The 19759-nt window shown below is 45.1% G+C and overlaps 1 protein-coding gene across 1 annotated transcript in view; it reads left to right on the top strand.

Annotated features, from left to right (window-relative positions):
• Window positions 1-19759, top strand: part of bcas3 (BCAS3 microtubule associated cell migration factor) — a 370231-nt gene that overhangs the window by 308413 nt on the left and 42059 nt on the right. The window contains exon 23 of the mRNA XM_080511322.1: window positions 16315-16491. Within this exon, the coding sequence (XP_080367448.1) occupies window positions 16315-16491 (177 nt within the window). The remainder of the gene's footprint in view (window positions 1-16314; window positions 16492-19759) is intronic.

The following is a 19759-nucleotide window of genomic DNA, read 5'->3' as shown; positions in this document are numbered from 1 at the left end:
GGGCTTAGTCCTGGTCCTGTTCCTGGCCCTAGCCCTGGTCCTGTCCCTAGCCCTAGCCCTAGCCCTAGCCCTGGCCCTAGCTCTAGCTCTAGCTCTCGCTCTACCACGTGGAGGTGGTACTTTTATTTTGACAGTCACCATGATGACAATCCAACTTGGTAGTTTTATTTTGACAGTCACCATAATAACAATCCAACTTGGTAGTTTTATTTTGACAGTCACCATAATAACAATCCAACTTGGTAGTTTTATTTTGACAGTCACCATAATAACAATCGAACTTGGTAGTTTTATTTTGACAGTCACCATGATAACAATCCAACTTGGTAGTTTTATTTTGACAGTCACCATGATAACAATCGAACTTGGTAGTTTTATTTTGACAGTCACCATGATAACAATCGAACTTGGTAGTTTTATTTTGACAGTCACCATGATAACAATCGAACTTGGTAGTTTTATTTTGACAGTCACCATGATAACAATCGAACTTGGTAGTTTTATTTTGACAGTCACCATAATAACAATCCAACTTGGTAGTTTTATTTTGACAGTCACCATAATAACAATCCAACTTGGTAGCTTTATTTTGACAGTCACCATAATAACAATCCAACTTGGTAGTTTTATTTTGACAGTCACCATGATAACAATCGAACTTGGTAGTTTTATTTTGACAATCACCATAATAACAATCCAACTTGGTAGTTTTATTTTGACAATCACCATAATAACAATCCAACTTGGTAGTTTTATTTTGACAATCACCATAATAACAATCCAACTTGGTAGTTTTATTTTGACAGTCACCATAATAACAATCCAACTTGGTGTTCTGTCCACTAGAATGTCCTTGTTCTCCCAGTGTTAATGTTTAGAGCTCATTGTTCTCTGCTGCATGTGTGTGTGTGTGCTTTCAGTACTAACACTAACAACAGCACCAACTAGTGGATCAACATGAAAACTACAACATTTCGGCCTACCTGTCACTGCCGTGGAAACGGATCTGATTTTTCAGAACATTTCCATGGAGATGCGAAGCTTTTCTGAAACGAAAATGCAAAAGCGATGCATCTTCTCTCGAAATGGTTGTCGTTTATCGATACCTCATGCACAGAGTGTGTTGTAGCACACCGCAGGGTTTACTCCCCAATCACGTGCACAGCAGGACTCCCCCATGGCCTCTAAGCTAGCGGTGGGGTCAATGTCGTGGCTGAGGGTTTTCTTTACTTGGACCTTTGAAACCTCCAACATATATTCCCCACAATGCCATTTCTAAAGTGACACAGTGATTAAAGAAGTGATTAAAGGGTGTTGTGTCGTTGGTTCAAAGTGCTGTTGGTGGACGAACGGTACAGTCCAAATGCTCCCAACATGAATTCAGCCATTCACACAGAGTGAAATCGTTCTACACACTTGGTCCATACCGTCCCGGCTGCCCGCCGCCGCCTCATTTGTCAGCAAACACTCCAGCGTCTGCTTAGTGTTAAACATTTGGCCTCCTTCTAATCCCAGTCCCCTTCAGCTCATTATTAACGCCCTCTGGAAAGCAACAACAGGAGCAGGAGAGCTCTTTTCTCACGTTGCTTTCATTTTCCTTCCCTTCGCACCTCCGCGCTCCTTCATTAGTGAGCAGAACCTTTCCAGAGCCACTGAGGGACAAACCCTCCCCTGCTGCTTCAGAACAGGGAGTCGAACTTGAGGCCCCGGCAAGAGGCAGTGCAAGTGTATAAATATGAGTTAAATCCAATGTTGGCCACTGTGTTCCAGTGAGAGCCTGGAGAACAGAGTGGAGGTCTGTGGTTCAGAGGGGATCTGCTGCTGAGGAACCGCGTTAGCGTTAAAACCATGGGGAAAGGAACCTGTGTGAAAACATGCACGCCAGATAGTTAACTCACTAAGACAGATTACACATTTTTTTTCTAAAGATTTCAGGCCCTTCATAGTAAACACTGTGAAAAGTTCACTTAATGGGAACATTTTCCTAAACGAAGACTCTCTGCTCTGATCTAAACTGTTTGGTGATTTAAATCAGTGGAGTCACACAAACTAAAACCATGATAGCTTTCAAATTTAAACTTTAAGGTTTTTCTTTATGCAGATGATTCAACTGTCTATATTTTCACAAACCCAAACAGTTACAAAAGAAAATGACTCCAATCTGAACATAAAGATAGTTTCAGTGAGATGTTTTGACAGACTCCCTGGCAGCACAGCGGTTTGATAGAAACCTGGTAGCTTCTTTTTAACGGCACTTCACTGACGTCTCACGGTGGCGTCTCGCTACGCTGGAGGCATTTGATTCAAATCCATGTTTTCTGTGAGACGTTTGCGGTTTGCTTGGCCCGTTTGGCAGATCGGAGCCTCTTTTGGCGGCTCAGGCCTCAAGGTGGACACCCTTGGTTTGGAGGAAGCTGCTGTCCAAACGTTTTCTTGTGAGTTTCAGCAGGTTTTTGTGAGACGAAGGAATTACAGACATCGTAAATTTGAATTCCACTTAAAGGATGACATGTAATGACAGTCGCTGCAGTTCAATGTTTGCTCCCGTTTTATTTGTTGAAATAATTTAATAGAAAGCCATAGAGTTAAATGTTAAGCGTGTGAACCAGTGTATTCATTAATTAATGTCACTTAACATTTCTGCATGTTTATAAACTTGTTTGCCCTGAAGATGTGATGATATCTTTTAAACTGCAGTCTTGATGTCCGTTCTGTTCACGAGAAAACATTCAGAACGTATGTTGTGCATAGTTCTACCGTACATTTTCAGACTGATTAAGGTTAATTGACTAGCTGTGTTTTTGTCATTGATCGCATCTGATCAGTGTGTTTCTCCCTGCGATGCGTTCAGGAACGTCTCTCAGAGTTCGACGTCAGAGTTTCAGCATACAGAGACAATCACTCACCACAGAAATGGAAAACATCATTGCTAACAACAACATTTAGAGCAAAGTCCTTCAGAACTGCAGAGATTTCAATCATTGCTTTCAGTGATATGTATAAATTTAATTTGAGATTTTTCCTTATTGGATTGTTGAGAATTAAATCAGGTAATGGAGAAGCTCAACGCTAACAGCTACATTTGGAACACAATTTCCTACAAACTGCTTCTGGTCAGGTGAAGTGCTATTTTATAAGGTTTTATTTTCATTATATTGAATTTGCACTATTTTCCCACTGAATTGAATAAATTGGATGTTGGACACAGAAGAACGACAGAAACTACAACCGTCCGGCAGGAGATCCCCACAAATCAGAGTCTCTGTCTGCTAATGAAAGGAGAGGAAATAAAGAAATGATAAGGTCAGACAGATTATCAACAAATGTTGTTCTACAATAAGTGATGTTTTCTGACAAAGTTCATTAATAACGTCCACCTTATGTTCTTGACATGTGACCTGTTTAATGAGTGTGACGGGTGTTTCACACACTTTCTGCCTGACACTTATACAGAATGTTGCTGTAGTTTAAACTCTGCAGTTATCAGTGTGACCCTGTAGTGGATCCTCCGGCCTGGACCTGGAACCGACCTGCTGCCAGTTGTTCTTCACTGGAAGTGTGTAAGTGTGTCTGTGTGTGTGTGTGTGTGTGTGCGTGTGTGTGTGTGTGTGTGTGTCCTCTCAGGTGCCCACATCAGTGTGTTTGCTCACCACTTCATATTACAAAGCGGCACAATCAGTTCCCCAGAAAACACGTGTGCACACACACTCATGACTGTTTACCTGATCTGAGTGTAAACACGTGTGTTCTCAGTTCCATCACCATTAATTCTCCTGCCACGCAGACATTCAGTCTGAAACTTATTGGATGTCACGGGGTGATATGTGTGAAAATACCGAGTTTCCGTCTCCCGTCATCTCCTCCCACTGAAGTGGAGGATGTGGACAACAAAGATCTGGAGACTTTGTCCTTCGTGATATATTGAAATGTCCCGTTTTCCCAGTGAGAGCGGCGGGGGCGGTTCCCAGAGTCTTGGTTGACATGTTCAGTCGTCATTCACACTAAAGGCGTGTCACACTATCACTTCAACACGATAACTGACGGATTATATCTGATACTTGATATCTGGTCGTTGATGTCTGATAGATTATATCTGATCAATGAGATCTGATAGACGATACCTGTGCCGTTGGTGCAGTGTAAACACTTCACCAAGCTGCAGAAGCTTCATATTAACGAGGGAGGGGCTTAGAAACGGATGCAGACTTGGCATGCTACATGAAGCAAGTGAAGAGGGGAGGACTCTACACACAATAATCTTGTTTTCACGAATGATTTTGCACACAGCTTGGGCTTGATGAATAATGAATAATCAGCACAATGACACAAGACAAAAAAAATCTATTTTTAATGTTGCTGGGCCTTTATAAACAACATGCTCATGTTTAATCTGTATCCACAGAATAGATTAATAAATGTCATATATGAATGTAAACCTACCGTCCATATCCTCGCAGCCTGCCACTGCTTCCCCGTGTCTCTGGTGACTGAGTCTCATGTGATTTCCTCTGACTTCAGCTTCATCCAAATCCGTACAGAGAAGATCGGGGCGAAAGCAGGAAACAGCCAAACACTGAAGCTTCTGACCGTTCTTGCTAAACTGTTTCCTTCGTCAAACATGTTTGGTGGCAGAATTCTCTGCTGGTCAGTCAGTAGAAGTCCAGGTTGTGATCTCTGGACTTTGACACATGATGAAGTGGGAATTGTTTGTTTTTTTTGTTTTAACAAACCCGAGTGAGAACACATCAATTCTACATCTTTGTGTCAGAAAAGTTTCACCTTCTGAAAACAATGTAGTTTTCTTATTGGTCCACTAGTTGGTGCTGTTGTTAGTTTTAGTACTGAAAGCACACACACACACACACACACACACACACACACACACACACACACACACACAGGCAGCAGAGAAAACATTAACCAATCAGATACCTCGGACATTCTAGTGGACAGGCAACCAAGTTGGATTGTTATTATGGTGACTGTCAAAATAAAGCTACCAAGTTGGATTGTCATCATGGTGACTGTCAAAATAAAAGTACCACCTCCAGGAGAATCTGGACTGAGAGTCATGACACTGGAGGACAGTTTGCTCTGATTGGCTCTACTGAGCATGTGCAGAACTACTAGTTACCACCAACATGGTGACCAGGGCCACTTGCAGACTTTCTACCGTTTCCATGACGACAGAGTATTGTCAAAAGGCCCACGTCACAATGAAAGTTTAGCGTTTTCACTTCATCCTGTTCCAGTGTGAAGGAAGCCTCCGTTCAACACTTTGATCTCCAGTCATTCAGCTCAATTGAAACATGTGGCTCACTGTGACTCGTTGAGTCGGAGTCATCAGGAGGCCTGGATCGGACCCTGTGCAGAGCCGGTTGTGGTCCATGACTAGGACTTTTCTTTGGACGTGTATACCTCGGTCATGAAGTTCGTTCAGGTTGTGAGCAGGAGACCTGGTGTGTGTCTTCAGTGGATCCAGGCTGCAGCAGAACCTCATACTGAAGCTCTGCTCAGTGGGGGGGTGTGGCTTCGCTCCATTGTCCAGTTTACACTCTGGAAATGAACAAAGTTTGGGCTTTGCTGGTGTGTGTGTGTGTGTGTGTGTGTGTGTGTGTGTGTGTGTGTGTGTGTGTGTGTGTGTGTGTGTGTGAGACCACATGGTGCTGAGACGGACCTGCTGTCAGTGCTGCTGCTGTGCACTGTGTTCTGCAGCACATGAGCTCAGTGGGAAACGCTGTGTGTTACTCTGAGCACTGCAGTCAACAGCATACAGGTTAATGCGTCTTCATATCTGTGAGCCATATGTCTCTGTGTGCACATGAGTGTATCTGTGCACGTGTGTGCGTGTGTGCAAGTGTGTACATGTGGTAGTGAGTAAAGTGCCCTGAGGCAGATCCCGGTATTGATGGGGATTACTAACACTTAGCCGACACCACAGAGACTGCTGAGGGAGTAAATGATTTAAAAACACTGGCCTTAATGTAATGACAGTGAGACACACACACACACACACACACACACACACACACACACCTATGGTTGCTAATCCTGTGAGCTTACATCTCCATTAACACCAAACTCCTAGCTCGCTAGCACTCTGAGTGTGTCTCAGAGGACCTCACTGACACACACACACACACACACACACACACACACACACACACACACACACACACACACACACAGAGCCTGGAGGGATGTCAGTCTGGGTTCACAGCACAGTCACATAAATGTGTGTGAGTGAAAGACTATTAAAAGTGTGTTTTTGTAAAGTTGTGTGTACAGTGAATGATGTCCTTGTACTCGAGTATGAGTGACTGTCAGGTTCTGCAAAACCCCTTTCAGCACTGACATCTGCCCAGTGTGTGTTGGCCTTTTCGCTGATATAATGGAGGTTGCTCTCAGAGGTGTGTGTTCACGTCTTTAGACATTCATTATCCGCTCACAGCAACAAGCCCTGGAGATGTGGGCCAGCCACAATATCACATGATTATCACTTATAGTTGATTCCTACAATATCCACTCATGATGCTGAGATAAGAACAGAATTTTCCAGATGCTGTTTTTCAGACATTCAATGGTTGAACCCGTCTGAATTCACCGTGTCACATTTCTGACATCACCCCTGGAGATGCGACAGTTTGTGACGGACGTTACCTTTTCCTGTGGAGTAGAGTTGTGTTGAAGGCCGTCTGAGGGTCCATGTCCCCTGTGGGGTGACTGCCAAGGAATTACATCCATTAGATTCTCAACACGTGATTGTATTGTTTCACTTGAAGTCACACCGTGAGACCTGAGAGGGAACTGCTCAAACAGAGTAGCACTGACTTCACTCTGTACAAGCAACATTAATAAATATGTACATTCCCGTCATATACACTGATGAAACAAAATGTGATTTTAACAGGAAGAAACCTGCAGAAGCAGACCATCAGTGGTCTTCCTCACCTTCATCAGTGACCTGTCCTTGTGCGTCAGGTTCAGACTACACAAGTAAGATTACTGTTTACTTTTCGTGGATACTATATTGTAGGATATTCTACCGAGTACTATACAATGCAGCAGCAGCTGGAACAGTCTGAACTCCTCTAACCAACAAACCAAAGATGAAGTGATGTTGACTCCAGAACCAGGGAGGTGAGCAGCACTGGACATTGTCCCACCGCATGTAGTTCAACATGTTCCTCCTGGTTTAACGTCTGTTTGTACCCCCCCCCACCACCCCCCCCCCTGCACACACTATCAGTGATTATACTGCCCCCATCATAAAGGAATTAGCTCCATCAAGCGCCTCGCACTAAAGCCTAATTGAATTTGTACTAACCAGACATTAGACACTCCACTGCACAGGTAACCCGGGAACTGTGGCGTGTGTGTGTGTGTGTGTGTGTGTGTGTGTGTGTGTGTGTGTGTGTGTGTGTGTGTGTGTGTGTGTGTGTGTGTGTGTGTGTGTGTGTGTGTGTGTGTGTGTGTGTGTGTGTGTGTGTGTGTGTGTGTGTGTGTGTGTGTGGGGGGGCATTGTTTCTTCTCCAGGAGCTGGTTTTTATTGAACTATGTTGAAGGTTTGAGAAGTTAAAGTGGCAGAACCACCAGGAATAACAAAACTACGAACGTAACTCCTGTTTATTCTGCAGTGATTTCCGGGGAAAACACAAAACCCTGTGTTGTGTGTTACACGGGAACGTTTCTCAGAATCACTGAACACAACTGGAAACACAGGTCCAGGTCCAGGTCCAGGTCCAGGTCCTGGTCCAGGTCCTGGCTCTGGTTTCCACGGCCACAGTAACCAGCACTTGTGCACATGCTCAGTAGAGACCATCAGAACAAAGTTTTCTCCGTGGTGTCATGACTCCCAGTCCATATTCTCCTCGACTTGGTACTTTTATTTTGACAGTCACAGTAATAACAATCCAACTTGGTGGTCCGTGTTCTCCCATTGTTAATGCTTAGAGCCCATTGTTCTCTGCTGCGTGTGTGTGTGTGTGTGTGTGTGTGTGCGTGTGCGTGTGTGTGCGCTTTCAGCACTAAAACTAACAACAGCACCAACTAGTGGACCAACATGGTATTTAGATCGTCCAAAGAGTAAACGATCCTTTTCAGAACATTTCTATGTAAACGTGAAACTTTTCTGAAACGAAAACCCAAACACGATGCAGTTTCCTCTTTGAGGTGTAAACAAGGCCTCCATCCTTCCAACATCAGCAGTCATGTGCAGTTTGCAGAAACAGAAGAAACCAGACTAAAATACACATGTACATCGCTAAATGCTGAAGATACGAACATGTAATTGTTCTATCAAAAAAGATTAAGATCTTCTTGCAGTGTTGGTGGAGGAGGAGTTTTCTGATGAACACCTAATCAATGAGAGCTTTTTGTTTTGTTGAGGCAGTATGCTCTGTGTGCAACAGTGAGGCTGGTGTTAAATTACGGGTCTCCCTGCTCACGGCCGACTCGGTGCAGTCAGGCTGACCAGTCCGTGTCCGATCAGGAAAAAGCTTTGGTTCATAGAGCTGCAGCTGAATATAGATGTGTTCACACAGAGGGTGAGCCCAGAACGTGACGGCACAAAACAAAAACACTCTTTAGCTGTGAAATCACAAACAACTTGTTTGGTCAAGTCACATCATTTAATAGATTTCCTATTTTGTGATATAACCTGCAAAACAAATCTAATTTAAGAAAGATGAAATCTGAAAGAATGAAAATATATTCAGTTCAAGTAATTTTCCAAACACAATATGTATTAAAGTCCCAGTGAAATGAAGGTTCCACCTCCAGAACTCTCTGGTGTCTCTTCTAGAACATTTTCCTGCTAACTGGCTGAAGGTCAAATGTTAAAACACGACAATCTGAGAGAAAATAGCCGATAAACGTTGGTATTTCCTCTGCTGGGCGGAGCTTCTGACAATAACAGAGTGACATCACGAGTTGTGCACACGCCCAAGTTGTGTTTACATTATGGAGGATCAGAGTTTTGACCACGAAGAGGCTGAATTGAACCAGATTTCATCATCATGGTCATTTCAAAGCCAGTGATTGATGAAGAAGACACAGAAGGTGGTTCTGCCATCGGTGACCCCGTCTGGAACATGTTTGAGGAAGCAGAAGACGCTTCGTCCTCCATTCGTCCTCGTCTCCTCGCCTCAGCAGCCGCCACTTTTCACCTTTGAGGCTTTGAGGCTCCTGACTTTTGGCAGAACGACCGGCTTCCTGGATCCAACACGTCCAAGAGCTAGAAGACTGTGGAATCACTGAAGAGTCCAGGTGTTACTTGATCGTTTACTAGCCGCCCGAGCTAGCCGCTAGCTGCTCCCGCCGCCTGTGCTCCTTTTCTCCTCTCTGGTCTCTTCCAGGCTCAATCTTTCTTCAAGGCTCATAAAACGCCGACTATAACTTCAAAACACTGTAAAAACTTGGATATTTAAGAGGAAACAAGCCGATATAAACACAACAGATGGAGATCTGCACAACTCGTGACGTCACGCTCACGAAGAAGAAGGATTCCCCCGACTTCCTCGGCTGGAGATTCAAAATTCAAATAACTTTGCTATGCGACAGCAGTGGAGGGGCAGAGTCGGAGGAACCTTACAAGTAGAACCACAACTATCGTTTTTTGCAAAGTAGTGTGTTACATTTCACTGGGACTTTAAAGCTGTGGAGCTAGCCTGTGTGTCACCGCTAACTTTTACAAATCGGTCGAGGAGGAACTGAGAGTTCAGAGGTCAAAGTCAAAATCAGTGCAGCGTCGTCTTTGCGCAGTCTGTGAATGATTAATAACGTGACGCTTTCACTGAGAACCTTTTCGACATGTTTTTCACAGTGTGAACAGATAATAGTGTGAACTGGAAGAAGCATGCAGCCACAGTTGTTTTATACAAAAGAATGACTGCAGTCATTTTTCTCTAAAGTTTAATCAAGAGATGAATTGAACTCAACATTCTCATTGAATTTGCACCAAAACAAAACAGACAAACCAATAGGATGTCAACTAAATGTTTGTATTTGCAGGTTATTATGAGATTATGTATCAGGTGTGTGTTGCCCAGGTGAGCAGTGCTGGCTGCGTGAATGGTGACTGGATGAGCTGATCGCTGGGTGTTTTCACTTGGATGGATGGAGGGAAACATTTGTTTAAAGCAGGAGCACAAGTGTCACTGCAGCCCTTTACTGCTGACTGTCATCAGGAGTTTCACTCTGCAGCTCTCAGCATTCAAACACACATATTGGTCCGAGATAATGCTGAAGCTCTGCCGAACTTCTTCCAGGCTCTTATCGTCCACAACCCTTTGATCCGCCCGCTCACCGGCTATCAGTGTGTGTGTGTGTGTGTGTGCGCGCGTGTGTGTGTGTGTGTGCCTCCAGGCCTGGCCAGTCTCAGCCTCGCTGCAGGCCAGTGACAGGTGCTAATGCTGGGGTGAGAGGTTGCACGGGCTTCGATGCTCCCTGCTGTGATAACACTCGACGACCTCCAACTCCAAAAGCACACACACCCACGCACACGCACACACCCACACACACCACACACACACACACACACACACACACACACACACACACACACACACACACACACACAGTGGCTCCCTGATAACTTCTTTTTAAGAAACAGGACTACAGTGTGTGTGTTCAATTGATTTTTCAAAGGCCTCCGCTTCAAAGCTCATGTCAGCCTGTGTGTGTGTGTGTGTGTGTGTGTGTGTGTGTGTGTGTGTGTGTGTGTGTGTGTGTGTGTGTGTGTGTGTGTGTGTGTGTGTGTGTGTGTGTGTGTGTGTGTGTGTGTGTGTGTGTGTGTGTGTGTGTGTGTGCGCGCCTTCTGCCACCAGCCGTTAGCAGCAGCTGGTGTTGAAATAAGACACACAAATGTTACGATACTTCAAACTTTAGTGGAAATGCAGTTAAGCGACGGTCACCAGGACAACGAGGGATGCTGGTTGAGCGTTCTAGTTGTGGTCAGGTTTTAAAAATGGCGGCTGAGTGAGTCGCTCTCTGACTCATCTGTGTTGTGACGCGCCGGCCAATCAGCGTGTGCCGTCTGCGACCATCACATTTTCTATTGGCCTTCGCTGAAGTTGAGTAAGGCTGAGCAGGAGTAATGGGAGCGCTGCGGTCACGAATCACTAGCTACTTAGCTGGTTTTGACGCCGTTTTTTCAAAATAAAAGTCATTAAAAAAAAAAAGGTGATATAATAATGAAAGTAGACAGAATTGAAGTAAAACCAGATTCCGGCTCAGGGGCACCTGCCGAGTACCACCTGAGATTTTCAGGTGGATCAGCTAGCTTGCGGCCTAGCATGCCCGTTAGCATGCTAGCAAACATTGTCCGATTGAGCTGAAATTTGGTAGGTGGCCTAATGGGGACGCTGCGGTCACGAATCCCTAGCTAATTAGCTGGTTTTAATGCCGTTTTTTTTCAAAATAAAAGTCGTTTAAAAAAAAAAAAAGAAAAGAAAACTTCAAAACTTCAAACTTATCAGTCTTAGAGGATCGTGGCCCCCCCGACGGGCTTGAGCGAGGTCCCAGCCAACGCTGCTTGCAGCTTTAATGGTTGTTGTTTTTCATGTCACATTTCTTTCTTTTTTTTAATTTTAATGTTTGATTATTCCAGTTACCGCCCCAGTTCTATGGATCCTTTGCACCGAAGTGGTCCGACTGCTCACTCTCTGCTCATATCGCTGCTGTTTTTCCAGGAGAAAAGCTCCTCCTGTCCTGGTTTTCACTTGTTCCTTTGAAGTCGTCCCGTCTGTGTCTCTGTGGTGTTTTGCTGATACCCACAAGAGCACCAGGGGAACATTCCTGTCTGAGTGCGTGTCCACTCGTCTGAGAAGCACCGCCAGACACATTCAGCAGTGTGTTTACAACATGTGGGAGTCCAGTTTTCATTCATCCGCATGTGTCCTGCAAACTTAATAATCTAACAACGTTCATCGACTGGCTGGTGGCCAAAGCTGAGTCCGATCAAATGGAGCAATTCATGAAGTCTGTGTCACATGAGTCTGTTTAAATTTCAGTCTCATCCCTGCAGAGAGGTTATTAAAGTTTCCTTTTATTTGCATTGAAACACTATGATCACCCAAACTGGTTTTGCTCTCCTGCTCATTGATATTCTGGAGCTCAAGGAAGATGTTGGAGAAAAGGTTGCATTCACTTAGTTCCTGTTCGGGAAAGTGACCTGAACAGGTACTAGACTGTGTCCACGCAGAGGCAGAAGCATCTTTAGCTGGAGTGACACAATTCTGTCAAACCAGTGCTTTTGGACCACATGTTTTCAATCAGAGGTCAAGGAGAGTGTTTAACTCAGAGTGAAGACGAACCAGAAGCAGCTCGATGTTTCAGGAAGTAAACGATGAAGCAGTCCTGTCATGTCTGGTTCTAAGTGCAGAGCAGTAATCACCATCAGCCTCGTTCACATGGATTTTCAGGGCTGTGCCTTTTTAAACGAAGCACTTTGGTTCCAGTTTGAGGGAGATGAACATTGAACGTGTGACTTTTCATTCACCTGACAGTATACTGGCCTCCAGGATGTTCTGTGGTTCATGTTCATGTTCATGTTCCCCCTGTTCAGCCGGGCTCAACGCTTCTCTGCTTGGACTTTCAGCAGTTCGGGGGGTTTTTCTGCAGTTCTGTCTATTTGGGGTCATTTCACCATTTTTTCAACCACATTTAACAAGTGAGCAAAATAGAAGATGTATTTTTTAGCATTTCTACTTTCCTCTCTGTGTGTCCAGTGGTTTTTAGTAGATTTTTTCTCCACATATCAAATACACAATAGATTGTTGAGAGGCAGTGTGCAGCTGACATACAGGGAGGCCACACAGGTTTGAGTTTAAATCTGTTGAATTCTTCAGTTTGACTGCAACACGTGTGACCTTGAGCTGCAGTTAAAGACTCGTTTTAACAGTGTGTCGAGCAAATTAAAATAAGGTTAAAATGGTTATTCCCATATGAGTGAGTGAAAGCTTGATAGAGTCACTACAGAGGTGTAGAGTCCCTACAGAGATGTAGAGTCGCTAAGAGAAGATGTAGAGTCACTACAGAGAAGTAGAGTCACTACAGAGGAGATGTAGAGTCACTACAGAGGTGGAGAGTCACTACAGAGATATAGAGTCACTACAGAGGAGATGTAGAGTCACTACAGAGATGTAGAGTCACGGAGAGAAGATGTAGAGTCACTACAGAGAAGTAGAGTCGCTAAGAGAAGGTGTGGAGTCACTACAGAGGAGGTGTAGAGTCACTACAGAGATGTAGAGTCACTACAGAGATGTAGAGTCGCTAAGAGAAGATGTAGAGTCACTACAGAGGAGATGTAGAGTCCCTACAGAGATGTAGAGTCGCTAAGAGAAGATGTAGAGTCACTACAGAGGAGATGTAGAGTCACTACAGAGGTGGAGAGTCACTACAGAGATATAGAGTCACTACAGAGGAGATGTAGAGTCACTACAGAGATGTAGAGTCACGGAGAGAAGATGTAGAGTCACTACAGAGAAGTAGAGTCGCTAAGAGAAGGTGTGGAGTCACTACAGAGGAGGTGTAGAGTCACTACAGAGATGTAGAGTCACTACAGAGGAGGTGTAGAGTCACTACAGAGATGTAGAGTCGCTAAGAGAAGATGTAGAGTCACTACAGAGGAGATGTAGAGTCACTACAGAGATGTAGAGTCACAAAGAGAAGATGTAGAGTCACTACAGAGAAGTAGAGTTGCTAAGAGAAGATGTAGAGTCACTACAGAGATGTAGAGTCGCTACAGAGGAGATATAGAGTCACTACAGAGGTGGAGAGTCACTACAGAGGTGGAGAGTCACTACAGAGGAGATGTAGAGTCACTACAGAGATGTAGAGTCACAAAGAGAAGATGTAGAGTCACTACAGAGATGTAGAGTCGCTACAGAGGAGATATAGAGTCACTACAGAGGTGGAGAGTCACTACAGAGGAGATATAGAGTCACTACAGAGGTGGAGAGTCACTACAGAGGTGGAGAGTCACTACAGAGGAGATGTAGAGTCACTACAGAGATGTAGAGTCACAAAGAGAAGATGTAGAGTCACTACAGAGATGTAGGGTCGCTACAGAGGAGATATAGAGTCACTACAGAGGTGGAGAGTCGCTACAGAGGAGATATAGAGTCACTACAGAGGTGGAGAGTCACTACAGAGGAGATGTAGAGTCACTACAGAGATGTAGTGTCACTAAGAGAAGATGTAGAGTCACTACAGAATAGATGTAGAGTCACTACAGAGATATAGAGTGACTACAGAGGAGATGTAGAGTCTCTCCAGAGATATAGCGTCACTAAGAGAAGATGTAGAGTCTTTTCATGTGAGATCATGTGTTTGCAATGTTGTAGTTCAGCACGAGGAGTCACAGGACCACCTTGTTAACTTCCTCTAAATAATCCTCCTTCATCACCTCTCAGGGCTGCAGCCACACCAACACTGACAGTCAACCTGGTTCACTGTGTTTGCATGCCTGGCAACACACGCACACACACACACACACACACACACACGCACACACCATGCACAGAAGCAGGTTGCAGACTCTCTGGCTCCACAGATCAAGATGAGTGTGATTGCAGCGAGCTCAGCAGACAGAAAGAGAAAGATTAAGATGCGGTGGAGGTCTGTGTGGATTTGGTTTGACAGGCGTGCAGATTGTGTTGTGCTTACAGGATGTGTGTGTGGTGCGTGAACTTGCCACTTGAAAGCAGCTGATCTGATCTGCTGGTCTGAGGCAGAGATGCTCAGCTCTGACCAGCACAACAGGAGACTTCACATTCTTCACCAAACAAGTCAACAAGCACTTCCCAACGCAGTCCTTCTGAATTTTAACATTTTTCTAGTCACACTTTCAGTTTTTTAACAACCTCACAGTAACTTGTCTTCTTCTTTCTTCTTCTTTTTTTTGTAATTATGCCACATCCTCATGATGACTCACTGATTGAATTTGCTGAGAAACATGTATTTTCCAGATTGAATTTACGGTATTGAGTTTGGCCTCACAGCTTCACAGTTCTCTGGGTATTTTTCTTTTTTTTTTTTATTATGTTTTTGGACTGTGGGAGGAAACAAAATAAACCCTTCTCCGGCACAGGAAATAAACGCTATCTGTACTGACACAGGCCCAGACTTGAACCGTGACCTTTTCTCTGTGAGGTGAAGGTTCTAACCACTCCAGTGAGCTGTCCGCCGCCCCCCCGCTGTGTTGTCCGCCGCCCCCCCGCTGTGTTGTCCGCCGCCCCCCCGCTGTGTTGTCCGCCGCCCCCCCCCTGCTGTGTTGTCCGCCCCCCCCCCCTGCTGTGTTGTCCGCCGCCCCCCTTTTAACCATATATTCAGTGATTTTTTTTTTAAAGAAAAAAAACCAACTTTCATTGCAACAAATATTCAATTTACTAAATGAGCAGTTCAACAACAGCTGACTGAGGAAGTATATTGCAGCTTTTTCCCTTCAGTGTACAATCATATATTTAATTGTATTACTCTACCGAAATGCATGTTTTTGTAATCAATTACTTTAATTCTGAGTCCGACAGTGTATTTCCATAATTCACAGAACACATTTGTGCAGGCAAATGATGTGAAACTAGATAAATCCTTCTCGTGATGCGTCACCTTTATAGATATTGAGCTGAAACTTCACACAGATCACGAGAATGACAAAAGGAAGAAATGATCAATATGATCAACTATTTTACTTTGCCTATATTCTGGACCGCCCTGATGACCACTCCGTTGCTGCAGAGGTCATGCAGGACTGTGGAGCTCTGGGACAAACCTCCACATCAGCGTCTGCTGACAAAAACACACGGAATGAATTTGTGCTTGAATCCTGTTTGCTGATGATTTCACTCAGTCCATCGACTGCAAACCTCTCACAAGCCAAAAGCTTGTTTAGCAGCTTCATACAGACAGAGGAGGAGAAACCTGCACAGCCAGGCTCGGAGGACTAGACTTTCTTTGTTTGACCAAATTGATCAGTTATGTGGTTTCACTGATCAGTACATTTGTGCCTCACCTGCATAGCAATGGACGTTAGCGGAGTGTTTCCGTTTGCTCGGACTCCAATGTGCTTGACATGTGCAGTTGCAGGATGCCTGTTCAGCTCATAATGCACCTTTGTGAAAACATCTAATGCAGAGTATTGATTATCGGTATCTCCTTCCTGGAGACGCTGTACGCAGCAGACGCCACCTCATCATTGTTGCACACTCAGACGTTGGGATGCCTTGCCTCAAGGGTCATCAGTCATGTTGGGTTTTGGTACTTTGGCGATGGATAATGATGAATTGATTAATGGTGTGCGTTTGTTTTCATCAGGCCCTTTTGATGGACGCGGCGTGACCTTGCTGGAGGTGTGTGGGAGCTGGCCGGAGAGCTTCGGCGTGCCGCGGCACAACGTGGGCTCGGCGGACGCCAGCGACGAAGGCCTGCGAGAGAGGCTGGCCGACGCCATGTCGGAGTCCCCCTCCAGGGACGTGGTGGGCTCTGCCACAGGTCAGTTCTTTTATACTAAAATACTCTATTATCCAAGCAGAGGGAGACACAGAGAGGCAGTGTTATACAAAGTGAAATGAAATTGAAAAGTGGGTTTTTCTCTTTATGAAAATACATTATTCAGTGTGTCAATATTTTGCATCGTGTGTATGCTTTAGATAAAATACATCATATTAACATCAAAGACATGGATCCCAGGGTGCTGATGAAATGTGTTATAATTAAACAAGGGAATCCAGTGTAAAAAAAAAAAAAATGTCCATAAGCAGTATGCAACCCTATATCGTGAGAATTAAGTGATGTAATGTCATTTCTCATCCGCTGACGAATGGATGGACAGACGTCTCCGTGAAAAAACACAAAGGTTTTTTTTTTATTATTATTTTAACCTCCAGAAAAAAGAAAAAAATGTAAACTTTGATTTTTGACTTTTTCTGAAGTTGCATGAAGGTTTCTTTTTTTTAAGATTAGATAAGATCAGATAAGATAAGATAAGATAAGCCTTTATTGATCACAAAGGAGAAACTCACTTGTTCCATTCTGCTCTTAAGGACTCTTGAGGAGGAAAGACAAGAAATGTGCAAACAGTTAGATAAGAATAGAGGAATCTGATATACAATGACTATCAAGAACTCTAAGGGCCAAAAGGATTTACAGTAGAAATAATAAGTAGATAAAAAAGGACTAAAAAATAAGATAATATGATGTAATAAGTTCTAAGGGGAGCAAAATATACAGTAAGATGAAATACAAGGAAATTAAACTATGGTGGGGGGGCAAAGTGTAGAATAAAGTACAATAAACATACTATAGTAAAAAATAATACCAGTGTTGGCAGAGCAGGGTCCGTCCTGACAGTGACGAAGATTCAGGGGTTATTGCATGTTACTTTACAGTCTTGTTGTCCAGTCTAACAGCGGTAGGGATGAAGGACCTGCGGTAGGGATGAAGGACCTGCGGTAGGGATGAAGGACCTGCGGTAGGGATGAAGGACCTGCGGTAGGGATGAAGGACCTGCCGTAGGGATGAAGGACCTGCGGTAGGGATGAAGGACTTGCGGTAGGGATGAAGGACCTGCCGTAGGGATGAAGGACCTGCGGTAGGGATGAAGGACCTGCCGTAGGGATGAAGGACCTGCCGTAGGGATGAAGGACCTGCCGTAGGGATGAAGAACTTGCGATAGGTGTCTCAGTCTGTCTTAAATTGTAGCCTCCAAATGTAATTTTCCTTCAGTGGCCCGAGTACGTTTCCATACACACCAGGTAGAAATGTCCTTCAATTGAGGTTTTTAACGTGACGTCAAAGTTGTAGTGGTACAACTGGGTGGCCATGTTGGACGTCTCTGACTGTGAACATCACTTTAGACACAATGTGATGAGGTGTCAGAGAAGATGGCTTCTCCTGTGTAGCTGTCGGCTGCAGGAACAGACCAAAACCTGCAGGAACAGACCAGAACCTGCAGGAACAGACCAGAACCTGCAGGAACAGACCAGAACCTGCAGGAACAGACCAGAACCTGCAGTAACAGACCAGAACCTGCAGTAACAGACCAGAACCTGCAGGAACAGACCAGAACCTGCAGTAACAGACCAGAACCTGCAGTAACAGACCAAAACCTGCAGTAACAGACCAGAACCTGCAGTAACAGACCAGAACCTGCAGGAACAGACCAGAACCTGCAGTAACAGACCAGAACCTGCAGTAACAGACCAGAACCTGCAGGAACAGACCAGAACCTGCAGTAACAGACCAGAACCTGCAGTAACAGACCAAAACCTGCAGGAACAGACCAGAACCTGCAGTAACAGACCAGAACCTGCAGGAACAGACCAGAACCTGCAGTACCAGCTGGACAGCGACAGTAACAGGCTGGCTCTCTGCGTTCCACCTGTCATCAGGGTTTAGAAGACGAACCCAGCTATGACAGATGCAATATGTAAATATGTGAATAAAAACCTTTGAAGGATTTATGTGCCTTCAAATCAAAATCGTTGTTCGGGACTGCGGAGGTTTGCTCGTCGTTAGAAGACGTCTCTTCCTGATCGGAACTCGTTCCTGATATGTTGCACATCTGTCAAGTCAGCATGTCACGACGCGGTGGAGCCTCGTCACCACGTCAGTGTGCAGCGCTCCACCCAGATGTTCCCCTGTGTGTGTGTGTGTGTGTGTGTGTGTGTGTGTGTGTGTGTGTGTGTGTGTGTGTGTGTGTGTGTGTGTGTGTGTGTGTGTGTGTGTGTGTGTGTGTGTGTGTGTGTGTGTGTGTGTGTGTGTGTGTGTGTGTGTGCAGCAGACATGCCGTTGGCTCTGACTGTCCAAATGGTTAACTCGTTTAGGAAGCGGCAGTCCCCCCCCCCCCCCCCCCCCCCCCCCTCCCCCCCCCATCTCCCCCCCTAAGTGAACAAGACCTTCTTTGATTTAAATGTGTGTGTATGTGTGTGCTGGTTGGGGGGGGGGGGGCATAGTGGGGCAGCCACAGGGGTGGGGTGTGGGCAGTGGAGTTCGGGGGGGGGGGGGGGCACAAGGCCTTAATGGATTTAGCATTGACAATCAACCCCCTCCCCCTAAACTCTGACCAACTATCCCTCCCCAGATTCAGACCCCCCCACACCGCCACCGCCCCTCTATTCTCATCACTCTTTTTTTACCCCCCCCCCCCCGCCCCCCCCATCTTACTCTCTGTTGTGTCTTCATTAGATTACATGTTGGAGACTCCCAGACAGGACTGGTCAGTTATTCGTTTCTTGATCTGATCACCCTCCCATTCCCAACCATGTCCCAACCTACCCCCCCCCCCCACCCCCCACCCTCCCTCCTCACACACACACACACACACACACACACACACACACAACAACACCACCCCCACCTCCTTTAATGCAACACAAAATTCATTACTGATCACTTTACATCAGAACACACACACACACACACACACACACACACACACACACACACACACACACACACACACACACACACACACACACAGGGCCTCGTTGAGGATGTGGTCCACAGGGATGTGGTGAACTGGAGTGTCCGTCTGCAGGACAGAGAGGCTTCAGTGTCTGAAGGATAATCTAATAGTCGTTCTTCAACATGGAGGAAATGCTCTTGTGTGTTGGTGTGTTTGTGTGTTTGTGTGTTGGTGTGTTTGTGTGTTTGTGTGTTTGTGTGTTGGTGTGTTTGTGTGTTTGTGTGTTTGTGGAGTGGCGAGGAGGGTGTTGGTGTCTGTCTCCGCTGCAGGATGACGGACATGTCGGGTTTGTTG

Source organism: Blennius ocellaris (genome assembly GCF_963422515.1).
Source record: "Blennius ocellaris genome assembly, chromosome: 2".
NCBI lineage: Eukaryota > Metazoa > Chordata > Actinopteri > Blenniiformes > Blenniidae > Blennius > Blennius ocellaris.
This window is presented reverse-complemented; position numbering and strand designations above follow the sequence as displayed.